Source organism: Mugil cephalus, chromosome 13 (assembly GCF_022458985.1).
Source record: "Mugil cephalus isolate CIBA_MC_2020 chromosome 13, CIBA_Mcephalus_1.1, whole genome shotgun sequence".
Taxonomy (NCBI): Eukaryota; Metazoa; Chordata; class Actinopteri; order Mugiliformes; family Mugilidae; genus Mugil; species Mugil cephalus.
In genome coordinates this window covers 8,907,370-8,923,786 of record NC_061782.1, presented here as the reverse complement: position 1 = coordinate 8,923,786, position 16,417 = coordinate 8,907,370, and the positions used below count along the sequence as shown (strand labels likewise).

Here is a 16,417-nt window from a genome sequence, read left to right as displayed (position 1 = left end):
GGTCTTTATGGACGGACAAGTTGCAAGACTCCTTAGTCACGTCATATTCCCACCTTTCCACTTAAAAGAAAATAAAAACCTGCGGGTGGTGAAGGAAAAAAATCCCCACTGCCGCATCTATACAAACAAATTTTTTAAGCAATTGTCACATGTGCTCTACATTTTCTAACCTACGGGAGACAGAGCATTATTGAGGCGGCCTAAGCCTCGGGCGTGATTGACAGCTTCCCTTTTTCTCTCGGTTTGCGTGTCACGAGCCGTCACCTCCACAGTGGCTCATTGATGCTTCGGCCGATACGTCCACTCGAGGGAAAACAGAATAGGTGATCATTTGATACCTCCAGTGAGACGGCCCACCCTGTAGAGAGTAGAATAATAGTCAACACAGTGGGAACCTCTTAGCCACTGAGCAAACAGTTGGTGAGTGTTTCTTCAAGTGGCCCATTATGAAAAAAAGCTGCATGTGGATGGGAGAGTTTTGTTGTAGCGATTGCGTGTCGTGTCCCACTTTAATACATAAACTGGCAGTTGTGCCAATAATTAGATTAGATGCGTTACTGGGAACCAGCTGTGGATATTTGAAAAGTGGTGGGAAAGTCCAGCAAATTTTGAGATTTGTCCCTTCTGCCGCCCTCGCTCTAAAGCTATAGCTCAGGGCTAACACAGTGCAAAGCCTTCAAGAGCTGAGCTGTGTCCACTTTCCAGCACTGGCTGCCACTGTTCCACCGGTCCCCACACACCCAATACATAACTTCATTTACCACAGCAGTGTTATCCTTCTCTCTCACGGGAGGCTCCAAGCCAAGACTAATCTCCCATCCAATAGCAGCATCTGTCTTTTATGAGCAAATTTATTTTCCTTGCTCACTGTTTATTTACGGTGCGTGTATCAGTGGGTGTGTAAAAAAAAAAAAAATGGGGTGTTCGCATTTATATTTATGTACAGACGCGGGCCTATTTATGCCAGCGAGGAAAACTGAATCTAGATGATGTGAATTTCACGCTTTACGAACATAAAAAATTGTTGCACAGAGATGGATGGGTAGATTTATCTAAGCATAAGAAGTGGAAACTTCAGTGGGAAATCATCATTCAAAAATGTGTAAGCACGGCATGCACTCTCAGTTCAGTAAGTCGTTGTGGCAAAAACCAAAAAAGAGAGTGGCGCTTTTGACTCATCGGGAGGCCGGAGGACATTGGTGTTTTTGCTGCCCGATTTGTATTTGTGGAAAGAGTTTACAGTAACCACATGACTGTAGCATGTAGACTGATAGAGCTGCGGTGAGGCCGGTAATGGCTAGCCTCGCGACCCATCCATCCATTACTGTAACTGTGCTAGCTTATCCGTTAGTGTGACGGAGGAGCGGGGGGGCTGTTATCCATTCCAGCTCACATCGTGCAGAGGCAGTCAACAGGCAGTCACAGCGCTGACACGCAGAGACAGACGACTATTCATGCTCACATTCACACCTTCTCACATGGCCGATTAAGCCAAACTGTGTGTGTGTGAACTCCAGCTTCGAACCAGGACTGCTGCAAGTTCAGATCCATGACCTTTTTCTGCTGTGAGGTTAACTATCCTGGACGTATAACCTCACTATCTAATTTGGGAAGCCAAGTGTAGAAAGGAAACAACAGTGGGTTTTTTTATATACACTTAGGGTGAATGTATGCATGTCTGCGGGTCTTAAAGCAACCAAGGTTAAGCTCATATATTTTCTCTCCCACTCCAGCCTGCAGCCACAAAGTTGACAAAGACCACGGTGGACGGAGAAGAGCAAACTCTCCGTCGTGCCCACACATGACCCGAAAAGCCATTAATCTCAGTTAACTCAGGAGCCAAACCCATTTCTTTTTGACTTCACAGAAATGGTTCACATGCATTGGACTTGACATTGTGCTGTCAACACGTTCCTAAAACGTCCTGTTTTCAGTCTCACATCCGGGTGGAAATCTTGACTAAACATCACACGGGACCCTTACACACGTCTGACGGAGAACAGCGACGTGCTTCCTTCGGGTGTCCTGGTTTCATACGGCGTTGGACTGAAGTGGACATGTTAAGACGTGGGCTCGATGCGGGGAGGGGAAGTGGTGGGACGGTGAGCTTTCAGGCTGAGCTCCACGCTGCCCCGCGGTGCATTCCTTCAGCTCATGCGCAGCCAAAACAGTTGATGAAAAGTGAAAGTGCACCGAGGACTGAGTATTTTCACAAGAATATTGCTCTGCCTGTCACTCTGACTCTCCCACTGACCTTGTCCTCCCCGTTTTATCTCTCCGTTGCCCTTCCTTCAGGACATTCGTGTGAGGACAAGAGTGGTGGTTTGTCTCCACCTCTGACCTTGGTCAGGTTCACTGTTGTGCAGCAGTTAGACAACCAGCTCACACTACCTGGTTAGTTTGAACTGGTCGTCTGCACCACCAGACGTCCGATCAGGGTCAAATTTTTTGTCATACTGCAAATTTAGTGACATGTTACAGTCACTACACAAAGGCCTCAGACATGGTGAACTTCAGCTGCACTTTAAACGAACTCAAGGGAGAGGACAGTTCTCTACAAACAGCTGTGGGACAGATTGGGTGACGAAATTATCTGAATTATATTGCGAAGCTGCTGTGTCATAAACAAGAATCAAGAATCTGTGATACAGTGGTAAATCGATTGCTAAGATCGGCATGCTAACATAACTATGTTTATCATGTACAGGAGAAGGGAATGTTGATAATTCATTTGGAAACAGTTGCAGGCGAGCAACGAGCTAATTAGCACTAAACAGAAATCATACTTTTTACAGACTCACAAATTAAAAGTTGCAATTTTGTCTTGGTGATGATGCTCAAGTTCAACATCACAAAAGTTATTATCATTGACAAAATCTTATGGTTGTCCATTCACTGGACAGCAAATTATGTTGTCTGTGAATTTTCTCCAAAATTTGAAAGAAAGGCAACTGGACATAGAGATTTTTGTCTTCAGATATATCAATCTATTTCATTAAAAAGGTCAACCACATGATGGCGCAAGAAGAAAAGCATGTGCATCATTTAAATCCGCAGGATTTGTCCTCTGGGGAGCATGATCGTCTAGCTACGACATTTGAAATATTTCAGTCTGGAGTGAAGAAGTGGCCCGACCAAACGATCAAGTTGATGCACGTAAACGGAGTAATCAGCAAATCTGCTCTTCTGCTTGATGAATAATACCTAAAGCAACTCGCTAATGGTTTTCTAAGCCCATTAAATCAGGATCACAAAACACACACAGCTGTTCCAGACGTTCTTTTGTAAGCGATGCGGAAAGCAATCAAATGTGGGCTTTTAGGATGTGATTTTCTTTGACAGGTATTGAGGGAGTTGAGCACGCGGTAAAAAATGCACATTCCTGCCTTGGCATTGGGAGTGCACCCACAAGAACTGACTCTGGGCCACGTGTTTGCAGATCTGAACACGCTGGCATTAACGCTGTGAACCCCCATCAACATTCTGACTAAAAGCCACAGCACAAATGGAAGTTGTTTGCAGGTGTAAAATGTGCCACGCAACCCACTTTTAGTCCAATTCAATTAATGTACACAAAATATAGGGGCATCTGTATTAAAATTTTGATCGTACACTGGCATCCATTTACGCAGGGCATTAAAAACCTCTGGTGACATTTAATTTCATCAGTTTCAAACCAGAATGTTTTGGCCATGCATGCAGGAAGAGGGCTGGAGCTCTTCCATCCCTTCGTGTCATTGCAGTGTCTCACAGCACATCACACATTTTGTGGTATTTCGTAGATCTTTATTTTGTGGTGCGTTGTGTCTCTCTGTGGCCTTCTGGAACAAGTGTTTAAAAAGATTTGTTTTCATGCAAACATATTTATAGGTTTGGCTCTCTGGTTTGAGGACCTCTGTAGTTTAGTTTTACCAGGACTTCCTGCAGTGATAGCAAACAACGCAGCCAGATTTCTGTCACTGAGCCTGAACTTGTTGTATAGGAGCCTTACGTCCAGAGGCGGACTTTGACCTCTGCCGCTTGACCTGCAAAACTGAGGTCTATCGTTCAAATCCCAGGATCTGCTCTGAGGTAAACCCAGAGGGAATGGGGTCACACTGAGAATGCTATTTTGGAAATCTGGAAACATCAGCGTTTGCTGATAATTTCTGAAAGGAAATAGTGCGAATAAAACTGGTAGCTGAGTCACGTAATCTGCACCTACAAAGCTGGTGTTTGAGAATGGAACCGGAAGAAAAACCTGAGAGGATAAATGGCTGCAGTAATTATTAGATGTTTGAGATTTTGATGTATGACAGGGTAGCGCGGCAACGAAGGTTATAAACTTTAATGCGCACCACTGCGGCATCCTGTGCAAGTCACTGTATAATTAAAATAAGAGTAAGTTGTGAATCAAGCTCTGCAGCGTGTGCCCAGTGGCACTCCTGATAACTGGCATCCTGGCTGCTTACCCTGGCCCAGAAGTCACACAAGTTCGCTGCTACAGTAAAACCTAAAAATCTAGATCAATAAGAGCAATAATAAGCAGGAAAGAGTTGGTAGAGACCAAAAATGGAGCTAAACGATGGGGGACATATAGTGCATTAACCAAGTAGTCTGTAACGTAGCTCCAGATAAATCATAAAGTTACTACATATGATGATTGATGATTTTATTTTTATTTTTTTTACAAGAAAGCAACTATTGCAAATCTAATAAAGAGTTATTTTCTAGCCCATTCCCACATGTGTAATACTCTGGGAAGAGATTAGGTTACAAACTGAATAATAACTCGGCTGATGTGACGCCAGGAGCCATTATTTATGAGACGTGCGCCACAGATTTACGACTGTTCAGATTTTTTTGGATGGTGTTGCTTTATTAATAAAAAAAAAAGTGTGTTTATAACGAGGAAACATTTATAGAGTGGATGTAATTGTAACAGTAAAGATCAGAGCAGTTTCTACTTGATCTATTGACTCAGCTGTTCTATCAAACACACACACACATACAAGCTGTTAACATACAATACCACTTGCCTGTTATTTTAAGTGGAAGCCCAGATCTTGCCAGGTGTTCCACAGCTGGGTGCTGAGCACTTAAGTGAGTCACAATAGGGACTGTCTGGTATGTTGTCCAGGTGGCCAGGGAAGCGCTTCCTTTTAAGTGAGACCAGGCCTCAGAAGCTGCACCTTCACACATGGATTTGTAGCTAATAGGAGTTCAGCATCCACTTTTGTGCATGTGTCCATCTCTGTGCTGTATGTCTCAGGTTTATGATCCATATCTATGCACCTGACCTGCACGAGCGTGCCGTATCCCTATGAGCCAGTTTACAATGCACCAAAATAGTCTTTGTACTGCCAGTTACACAGTCTGAATTCGCAGTTGCTGAATCAGGTAGGAATCCACTTACTGCATTGTAAACTATGTATACATACAAGGAATCTGTCTTTTTGGTCTTGTTTATTTGGTGCACTTAAAATAATAAGAAATTTGTTTAAATAATAGGTGAATTATTTGACACTGCTATCTACTCTGCTTTTATCTACCCTCGTTACTGCAATGACCTCATTTATTCACAGGGATCAGTGCATCAATCGATGAACAGTCTGCACAGTGTATTGGCTTTCCATGATGCCCCACATTGATCTTGCAGTTTACAACCACTAATAATCTTCTAGTTTCAGTTTGTTTCCTGAAACATGCAAGTGGGGAATAGTTTGGAGAAATTTCCTCATTTGCTTCATGTTGAGCATTAGATTGGAAGACTGACACCAGTGGTGATTACACGGTGCAATCAAAGGTGATGGGAGGATGCACTTAGCTTACCTTAGCATAAAAAATGGACATTTTCTGAAGCAATTTATAATATCCCCCTATCAGCATGAGTTCAGTAATTAACAAATTATGTTTAATTTATGCCATCTATAGGGTAAAAACAACAACCAAACATCTAAACCTGCAGCACATCTTAAATCCAGTAGGACTTTTAAATCCAGTAGGATTTAAGATGGGAGCTTAAATGAGGCCTTTTTAGGGGCCACATACACCCATTGGTCAACAGGTCAGTGTGGACGTGGCCTTGTTCCTTAATAATTAAGCCCAAATGGGCATGAGTCATGGGTCATCAGGTATAGCGAGGCTTTAAAGACAACATGTTTTTGCTGAGGGAGAGGATAATGGTGCACCCAACTAACTGCCTGTCACACACGGGTCAACTCACCGACCCTGGCAGGTCGTTAGAAAGCTGTGAAAATCTATACGTCGCTGATGGGGTTGTGGCTTTTAAAGCAGATTTGAAATCCCTGTTTGAAGTGACTTTGATCCTGAATGACAGTTTCAAGCTTTTCCACCATTGACAGAGGCGCCCAAGTGGCACAAGACAGCAGGATGGATTCCCTTCAAGATGCCCACAGAGATCTGCAGCTGCAGCTCTTCAGAGGAGCAAGGTCACTAATCTCCTCAATCCCCAGAAGGCCTGAGGAGAGCTCCAGTGTCAGAGCACAACCCTTACAATCCAGCCAAGTAGGCTAGTGGAAAGGGCTGCCAGCTAGTCCAGGTAAGCCTCAATAGAAGCAGGAGCCACATTTTGTCAGACATCCAATGGGAACTGAAGCAGAAGCAGTCAGGTTAAGATAATTAGAAATCTGAAGGCATGAGCGCGTACTTTAGTCCCACTTTGGAATCTATATCCAGTTGTGTCCATATCCCAACAGGATGTAGAGATTTATTTGTGGATCTACATTTCCGCATCCATATTTTAGCAAAATATCCCCATATGTCAAAACTGATGTGCAGACCCCTTTGGGAAAGGCATGTATTCAACCCTCAAGGAGACCTGCTTACATAAGTTACCTGCTTAAACAAACAGACCCACGAGGAGAAATTGCAAACTGGACTCCTTGCCCAAATAAATGTTTGCATGTGGTTCAGAGCCAAAGATTCTGAGCCACAAAACCAATCCACATCCCTCGTTGGCCTCAACACACAGAGCTTGTGTTCACTTGTGTTTAAATGCATACTGAAGCATTCTCTTCTTTTCCTCTGGGGTTTATTAAAAGGTATTATCCAAAGAGTATTTGAAACTTCTAAAGTGCAGCTCTTTCCTAATGAATGTAAAAGCTGCAGATAAGACCAGTAATATGGAGTGTTATTGTGCAATTTCATAAAGTTGAACTGGACAGCAGAACTAAAAGGACTAAAACTATTGTAACAGCATGCATTTATTTTTAAGCATTTGTATTTTAAGCAGCAAGCTCAGCTGCAGCAGGCTTGCAGTGTTGAGCCAGTGGAACTGTTTTGGTGCAGGGGGGAAAAGGGTAAAACAGTCCGGTCTTTGTGCTTGTGGTAAAGTCGCTGCATAAATTGCGGCCTGCCTTTAACTCTCCAAGAATCTCTGTCTTACCTCACGATCCAAATTGTATCAGTGGACCCATGGATTCATGGCTCCTGTAGACTGATGTGTAGCGTCGCATGTGCGTGTGTTAAGCATTGATTTATGACTAAAGCTCTGGTGATTACCAAGGAATTCTCCACTTTAGTTTACTGATTTCCACCCTAAAATATTCCAACACTTTAAAAAGTAGGTGTGAACAAGTTGTGGGCAGGCAGTTGTGGTTTATATGGTTTTGTTACTGGACCTCACCCATATTCACCTGTAAACCAGCTGCATGTGGCTTCAGTATCTATCCCACGTAGAGCTGATTTGATTTGCTAATGTTTAGAAGCACTGACACGGCTCTTTTGGGGAGGGGCCAGCTTTACGAGGAAATATAGAAAAATGTATCGCTGCAAGGGCCCTGCAAACCCAATATCATGCGCAGACTGACTCAAAAAATGACAGGCAAACCATTTACCTCCTCCATAATATGTGGACCCTTCATACAAGCAGTCCCTGTGTCTCTCACGTAGTGACAGGGGGAGGAAGAAAGTGTGTGGACCTCTTTTTTTTTTTTTTTTGGAAGCAGATCCTGTATTGGTCTCCTGACCTGGTGTATGTCCCCTGTGAAGAGGGGCTTTGTTGCCCTCAGACAGCTCGCAGCCTTTAACACACGCCTTCATAATAGTATCTGTGTCTGTGATTTTCCATTTGGAAAATTGTGAGCTTTTAACCTCACATCCCAGGCTTTGCCCGGGACAGAGCGGGAGCGAGAGTAATCATCGTAAGCGTAATGATACAGTGCCCTACTGTGGCTGCGCTGCCATCGCCAAACTTCACACACACACAAACACACACGCGCCAAAGCACACAGGCGAGAGTTAAGCTAATCTTGATGTCTTCCTGTAACACGCTAACACTCGAGCTTTGTGCAGTGTACAGTGGATGTCAGTGCTTTGTGCTTAGCTTTGCAAGGCTCACATGTAAAAACTGGGACCAGTGTACATTTTCGTCACAATAGAGAACAGATGTCTGCACACTTGTCTCGTGTCGGCCGTTGATGTTTTGTTGTCTTGAGCACCTTCTGAATGCGGGGTCTTCCTTGGCCTTTGACCTCTTAGCTTAGCAGCAGCATAATCTCCCTAGCAGCTGTCCTCAACACTGACTGCATGACATGAGCTGCTCTCTTGCTGCCAGACAGTCTAATCTCCTCACTTTCACGCTAAGAGGACGGCATTCCTGGACAACTGGGAGAAGATCATTCATACATTAACAATTATGTACACATGCAGTAACAAAGGCTTTGCAAAGACCTTAACGCATAGAACTAATGGCTCCTGTTTGATGTGTCCCACAACCACTATCTCATCATCCGCTTTAACCAGAAGAAAACTTCAGTGTCGCTGCAGGCTGAGCTCAGGAATCACTGCAGGACTGTGTCTTGTGGCGTCTTGAACGAAGACTGGACTCAGTGTTCGCTGCTGGACGGGTGACAGTTGGGGTCAGGGGTTTGCTTTCCCCTTTCGATGGGCTTTCAGAAACTGGAAAAAAAAAGGGGGTTGATGAGGAAGATGCAGAAGCACTAAGGCATCTGGCAGCAGCAGCAACAGCAGCAGTGGCTGCAGCGGCCCTTCCCTCCACATCCTGAGGGCCAGCATAGCTGCTCTGAGGCAGCCAGAGGAGCAAAACAAGGTGCACACTGTGATCTAAACACAGACTGAGAGGGGCGCGGTTCAGGTTACCCTTTGGGTGGATGTGTTGCCACAGAGAACCTCACTGTGAAGAGGAGGGGAGAGCGCTGGAGGAGGGGAGACGTGGTGCACTCGTACGTTGGCGCAGAACAAAAGGATTTCGATCAATAACACTGCACCAACATCTGTATGTGAAGTCCCCAAGCTCTGCCCAGATAAATGTCTGGCCTCTGACGTTGATACTGTAAGTCATATGGAAATGCTCCACACACTCTTGAAGTGCCAGATGCTCTCAAGCTGACATCAGAGCACGATGAGTTTGTCTGTGCACACATTAACTCAATTACACTTCGCATGATGCTTGTGGCCCCGAAGTAGATCGACATGAATGTTCTCGACGTTTTAGCGAGCGGCGGTGCTATGACTAAAGTCATCCCATGCATGACTCTTTGTAAATGGAAGTGATTAGTGCAACTAGAACATGTCTCTGGAGAGGAGGCGCAGGACTTATGCTAAAAGTACAAAGGGATTTTTCTTTTGAATGGTCAGGATGATGTAAATTGTTGCCAGACCACAAACAGTACAAGTCGTTCACCAGGGCTGTCAGCTAACAGGCTGCAGAGCGTAGCCTCATGTTAAAATAATTTTAGTAACATAATACTTCATTAGCTCATAACAAGGTGCAGTAGGAATTTAGACAAAGTAAACCTCAGAACATACACTGATAAATTTTGCTGTAGGTGTCTTCTTTTGTGAGGTTATTTTACCTAATTTAAGACAAATTAAATGGAAATTACTGTAATCAGCGCTGTGGGGGGCCAAAAATGACCCTATTAGCTAGGATTTCCACCCAAAATCTCCATCTATCTGCTTACTTGTTAAGAAATAGATAGGATTACACCTGCAATCATTTGGACAGTGAGTGGTCACGTATTAGTGACTGTGTTTAAGCTGGATTTAAAATTAACTGACCGCTTGCCGCTACTGGTGTAACACTGCACTGTCTACCTACTGAGAGAGAGCAGAGGAGAGCATAGCTTTAGTGGAGGACACAAAGAATTCATGCCGAGGCATCAACATTCAGACCATGGAAATAACGCTGAAGGGTATCCCTCTGAAGGTGGTGAATATTCCATGGAGGAATAATAATCTCAGTAATCTGAATACAGACCCTCCTCTGTCCGAACAAGGAGAGACCATCATTGGAGTCTACCTGTTAGTGTTGGGTAAGTCAGTTTACTTTCCATTCAGAGTTTTTTTTTTTTTAAACTCAGTTTTACATTATACTACTGAAGATGGATTCTTTTCATAAGTCTGTAGTGCACAAAAATTCACTCTGAATTTATTGTTTTGCGTTTTAAATCCCCACTGATCCCTCAACATTAGCAAGACAGAGACGTTATGTTATTTAAGTGTCAACAACATAACTAGTTGTTTGACATGTCTCCAAAGCCAGACCGCCGCTGAGGCAGACAGTTTGGTTTGTGTTGCTGGCACAGTTGTGTCTGTTGGTCCGTGACTAATGCAGTCAAGGGATTTTGTGGAACACACAGAGTGAGGTATAAGAAGACGAGGATGACTCCTGGCTTCACCACTTCAGATCTGACTCCCAAATTAAATAACAATGTGCTGCTATAGAACTATTTACTTTACAATATAGTACTATACTACACTACAATGCTGTATCATGCTATGCTATGCTATGCTATGAAGCTACTGGACACCAAATTAAACTATACTATACTATACTATACTATACTACAGTACACTGCACCATACTACATTGCTATGCTTTGCTATGCTATGCTATGCTATGCTATGCTATGCTATGCTGTAATATACTGTACTGTGGATTTTGTGGAACTATACTATACTATACTATACTATACTATGCTATACTATACTATACTATATATAAATATTTAAATATGGGCTGAACATGCTGTGTTTTTGTCCCTGCAGGATGGCTGTCCTGGTTTGGAAACAGTTTAGTGATGTTTGTCCTGTACAGGCAGCGGGCCTCACTTCAACCAACAGATGTCCTCACTCTAAATCTTGCCATCTCTGATGCCAGCATCTCAGTGTTTGGCTATTCTAGAGGAATCCTAGAAATATTCAATATCTTCAAGGATGACAGGTTTTTGATCACCTGGATTTGGACCTGCCAGGTAAATGCAACACCAAGACAACACTTGTCAACTTGTGAATAACTTTCTAATCATTCTATCACCATTCACCACAAAACCTTAACTTGCAATTAGTAGCATCAACAAGAGTCAGAAATCTTGAGATCTTGTATGCATCAACTCCCTTTGGCCAGTCCCAGTTAATGAAGTACATTAAAGGAATCTGTAGATGCCTTACAGTGAGGCGAGTATGCGTGTGCATGTGTGTCTATGTGCAAGGGATAATTCTAGCAGCCATGTGTGCTGAAGGTTAAATCTGTAATGAGATTACCATTATGGAGGCCTTTAAATGGGGGGAAACTCTTCTCGCAGCGTGGCACCTGTCAACAACCAAACAGAGAACTAATAAGACCTGCTGGGAGGATATTTATAACATTACGTTTATAACTTTATGAATGATGAAGTAATTCAGTCACATGCTCTTAATTATGACGGGTAATTTGCGTTAAATTAAGAGCTGTTTTGTGACATTTCTGGGGTGAAGCAATCACTTCTATGTTTTCCTTCTTCAACCCCCTTAGCCTGAAATTAAATAGCTGTCATACTTCAGCTTGGAATTCATCCAGGGTGTTTTTTCTTGCTCAAGGCTAGTTGTGGTAGAAATTGTGTTATCCATGCTGCAGCAAGTGAACTCTCCTGGGAATCTTACAACAACAAGCCGGCGAAACCGGAACGTTTTCAGTCTCAGAAACCCCAAAATGTGAGTGGAAGAGATTAAAACGAATCTCTGCTGCTCTTAGGCTTCAGTACGTCCACTGTCTGAGATGATCTCACCTCTCAGACATCCAATCTCAGGTGAAGGACAAAATGTCTCTCTCATTTCACCGTTCCTTGAGAGGGGTGGGCGGAGAGAGAGGGATCGAAATAAGGAAATAAGTGAATGACAGAAATAGAGGAGGGAAGGCGCAGAAAAGATGAAGGACGAAGGCATGTGAGAAGCATTAGCAGATTACTGCATGGAGCATGATGGGACATGAACGGTTTGAAGCAGGGCCAGATCTCTGTCTTTTGCTCCCTATGGGACAGGACATTACTGAATATGATAAAGCCTCATGAGGTAGGAGTTCCTTTTTTAAAAGTTTTGTTCTATGATCCAAAATATATCTTTTTTTTTAGAAGGAGGTGAAACATCAAACTGCAAAACGAGCTGGGAGGATCAAACAAGATGGTTTTAAGAAGCCCCCGATCTCCTGCGCACCTGGTCTTGAATTCTAAAATTGTACATCAGACATAAATAAAAAAAAACAAAGTCATCCTCGTCTAAATGTAGTCCAGCAATCTGAAAAAAGAAAACCTGAGGGTGACAAAAACGTGATGACTGACAGTAATAGGATTAGGACTAAGGAAGCTCAAGAAAGTAATCAGTGAGAGACCTTAAGAGATCCATGTCAACGGGAAATGGCACAGCGGGGAGTTGGGTGTCACACAGTTGGAGGCAGACTGAAACACACTAGCATAATTCCCTCTAAGAAGAACTGTGATTAGAAGATGGTCTTTCAAAACAATCGACTGTCTGCTAAATGAGTTAGCAGTAGTAATTCCTCTTATACTCTCAAACTGTCAACATCATCAGCTGTATCTTGTATTATTAGATTCTACGTGTTTCCTTCAGTTCGATGTATGTTTCTATGATAGACGTTTGTTTATCTTGTTTCTCCTGCTCTTCGTTTGTTTCTCTTCTCTGTTTTACCTGGTTGATCTTAGACAGATGGGGTCCCTCCATATGAGCGTTTGAAGAAAGGCAACTGGACTTGCAGAATTTCTTGAAGACGTTTCAGAAATAAGTCAAACAAGTTTCTGATGGGTTTAATATTTAAACTTCCCACCAGTTTCTCGGAACTGAAGAAGCTACTTGGATGAGTGTCGAAACGTCCCCAAGAAATTCTACAAGTCCTTTGGTTTACCATGACCTGGATGACTCAGAACCTATGTTATTGACGCTATTTAAATAAAATTGAATTGAATGATTCAACATTTCTGCAGTACACCAATGTATAGTCTAGTGAGAGCTGCAGTAAACATTTAATTTCCCATTGCTGATTCACATTTAAAGGTCTGCAGATAAGAGGAAAACCTCCAGGTGTGGAACTCACTGGCCAAAAGGCAGGAAGAGGTCCTCAGCTGTAGCGTCTCCGTCTGATAAAATCCAAAGCAAAACAACCTCAACAAATGGCTGAGACGGATAGACTGGCACTGACTCTGCGCCCCGAGGCTTCGGTGGCCACTCGGAGATACTTCGAGCTGCCACGACTCACCTCTGTGCGTCTCCTCCCTCAGGTAGACGGCTTCTTCACGTTGCTCTTCGGCCTCGCAAGCATCAACACCTTGACCGTTATCAGCGTCACCCGCTACATCAAGGGATGCCACCCGAACAAAGGTCAGGTCTAACCCTCCTGAATAAAAGTGAGGATAAAGCTACAAACCATTCCAGCGCTTCTTATCTGACAGAAAAGTGTGTTTGGGAGCTAATGAAACCTCATTACCGTCTTCTCCTGTGGAAAAAAAAAAATACCACTCGTCTCCAGCACTTTTCATTACATTTCTCCAACATGTTATTAAGTTAAATCGAGGTGACATTTTTTTCTATTCTGGAGCATAACTGACGCAAAAGAATGTTTTAATTATATGGAAATTAAGTTGAGAAAATACCTCTGTTGTCAGTGTGGCACAAGATTTTATTGTGTTTGTGGTTGTTGTACATAAAACACAAGCTATATAAACGTGTGTATGTTGTACGTTAGTGGTTTAGGTATGAGCATTAGTGGTGAATGTGCGGAACCACAGACATTTTAATGCATGTGTGCCAGAGTACAACTGCAAACGCTAAATACAGAAATCACTAGACACTTATAAAACGTGTGTACCTTTGCGGATAAGCAGTGTAACCCGTAGCAACGAAGCCATTGTCTGCTGCCGACCCCTGGAAACTGTACGGCACCTTATGGAATATTGACACAAGATATTTCAGCGCCGCTTAGAAGTCAGACACACTGAACACAAAACTGTGTGTACTTTTGTTAACAGAGGTCCCTTTCAGCCGCAGATGTTTGCAAAGGCTGTAAATAAAATAAAAGACCTCATTGTTCGACAAAATGTCACAATTCGCACATTCATAACATGTCAAGAATTCTGCGTCTTTCAGAGGCTGTCATGTATTTTTCCTGTCCCGTGTTTGCCACAGTCACAACATTTAACCTTTTTAAAACCGCCCCACAATCGCTGTGCTCATGTTATCTTTCCATCTTTTTCCAGCAAACTGCATCAGCATCAACACAATTGCTGTGTCACTTATCTGCATTTGGACTGGAGCAACGTTTTGGTCCGGTGCTCCGCTGCTGGGCTGGGGAAGCTACACAGGTCTGTCCCACATTTAAATCTCAACGCCCGAAGCGGCGTGAACGTGGAGCTTTGATCTGACCTCTGTGTCTCGTGTCTCTTAGATCGAGGGTATGGCACGTGCGAGGTGGACTGGTCCAAAGCCAATTACTCCACCATTCACAAATCCTACATCGTCTCCATTCTCATCTTCTGCTTTTTCATCCCGGTGATGATCATGCTCTTCTCTTACGTCTCCATTATCAACACGGTGAAAAGCACCAACGCCATGTCGGCCGACGGCTTTCTCACGACACGCCAAAGGAAGGTGGAGAGAGACGTCACGAGGGTACGCCAACGTGAAAATAACAGTTTATTTTGTTCTTTTATTGGAGAGACTTGATTGGAAAAAGTAAAATGCGGCTCGTTAAAGCTCTGCTTGAAAGTGCCCTCTCAGTAATAAACCTCCTCTCACGTTATTCCAGTCGTGACAATTGTTTCCTCGTGTCCTTTTCTAGATTTCCATTGTAATCTGCACTGCTTTCATCATGGCCTGGTCACCATATGCAGTGGTGTCTATGTGGTCAGCCTGGGGCTTTCATGTGCCAAGCACGACCAGCATCGTCACCCGTCTCTTTGCCAAGTCTGCCAGCTTCTACAACCCTCTCATCTACTTCGGCATGAGCTCCAAGTTTCGCCAGGATGTCGCCGTGCTGCTGCCGTGCACGCGGGAACACAAGGAGGTGGTGCGTCTGCAGCACTTTCAGAACCTCAAACCCAAAGCTGAGGCCGCGCCTCCACCTGCGTACGTTCCCGTCCAGAACCTGGAGATGAAGTACGCCGCGGGAGAGCTGAAGCAATCCAACCATGAGAGCGACTCGGGAGTCAACAGCCCTCCTCAGACTCCTCCGCTGGACACCCAGGAGGTCTTCCACATCGACGTGCCCTCGCACATTGAAACATCAGAGTACTGGTGTGACAGACTCTGAAGACTGTTTCCAGTTCACTGGAACCGACACTTGAATTAAAAGGGGAGATTAAGAGTATTTTTGTATTTTTTGGTCTTGCCCATGTTAAAAAAATATGTGTACCCAATGTTAATAAATCATTTTCAGAATCTCTAGCTAGGATTTCACACCTGCCGACTACGAGTTTTTATTTCCACATCCAACAAAGCTTTTTCTTTTTCTTTTTCATTTTCTTTTTTTTTTTTAACATGACCCTTCAGTCCAAAGATAGACAGTGGGGCACTGCATAGCTGATTTGCCAGAATCGTCTCAGAATGTCTCCAGCTGCAGTCAGTAAAGTGCAGAGACAAGAGATGCACAACAACATCTGGAAGCACTGAACTGTCCTTAACTCAGCCGAGGCATGCGATGGCACAGTATCCTGCCGTTTTCCCCCCGCTCCCTCTAAGGGGCTCCCCCATGCCATCAGATCTTCCATACATCCCGCAGACTGCACTCAGCGTTCGACAGCATTTCACTGTACAAACGTGTCAATTTCCATCTCCCTTTAAGTGCCACGGTGTCAGCCAAACGCAGGTAGGAGGAAAATCCATGGGGGCTGTGAATTGGGCCAAACTTTTCTCTGTTGACAAGCTGTCAGACTAATGGCACCGTTGAAGGAGAAATGAGGGACCCAGATATAGCCTCTGATCCCCCCTTTTTTTTTTTTTTTTTTGCTAGCATTTACATCAATGGGCAATTATCTGCTTGAGCCACAAAATCTTAAAAACGTTCCTGAGGTGGTTTCTGCAAAGAACGTATTAACACACACAATGAACTCTTTTACAGAAGCCCTTGAGATCTTTAAATCTAAATGGCAGGCAGCCACAGCATAATCATCCATGTAGGGCTTAATAG

The 16,417-nt window shown here is 43.7% G+C and overlaps 1 protein-coding gene across 2 annotated transcripts; it reads left to right on the top strand.

The window, feature by feature from the left end:
* The first annotated feature begins 10,054 nt into the window (after window positions 1-10,054).
* LOC125018934 (opsin-5-like) lies at window positions 10,055-15,687 on the top strand. Of its 2 annotated transcripts, XM_047603393.1 has the most exons (7): window positions 10,055-10,277; window positions 11,014-11,219; window positions 13,515-13,614; window positions 14,419-14,465; window positions 14,518-14,594; window positions 14,678-14,901; window positions 15,071-15,483. In XM_047603393.1, the coding sequence occupies exons 1-7, from the start codon at window positions 10,139-10,141 to the stop codon at window positions 15,337-15,339; spliced, it is 1,062 nt and encodes a 353-aa protein (XP_047459349.1). In that variant the 5' UTR covers window positions 10,055-10,138; the 3' UTR covers window positions 15,340-15,483. The 2 variants fall into 2 exon arrangements, with proteins under 2 accessions (XP_047459349.1, XP_047459348.1); XM_047603392.1 differs by lacking the exon at window positions 14,419-14,465 and having other exon boundaries at window positions 14,490-14,594; window positions 15,071-15,687.
* Window positions 15,688-16,417: the final 730 nt, after the last annotated feature.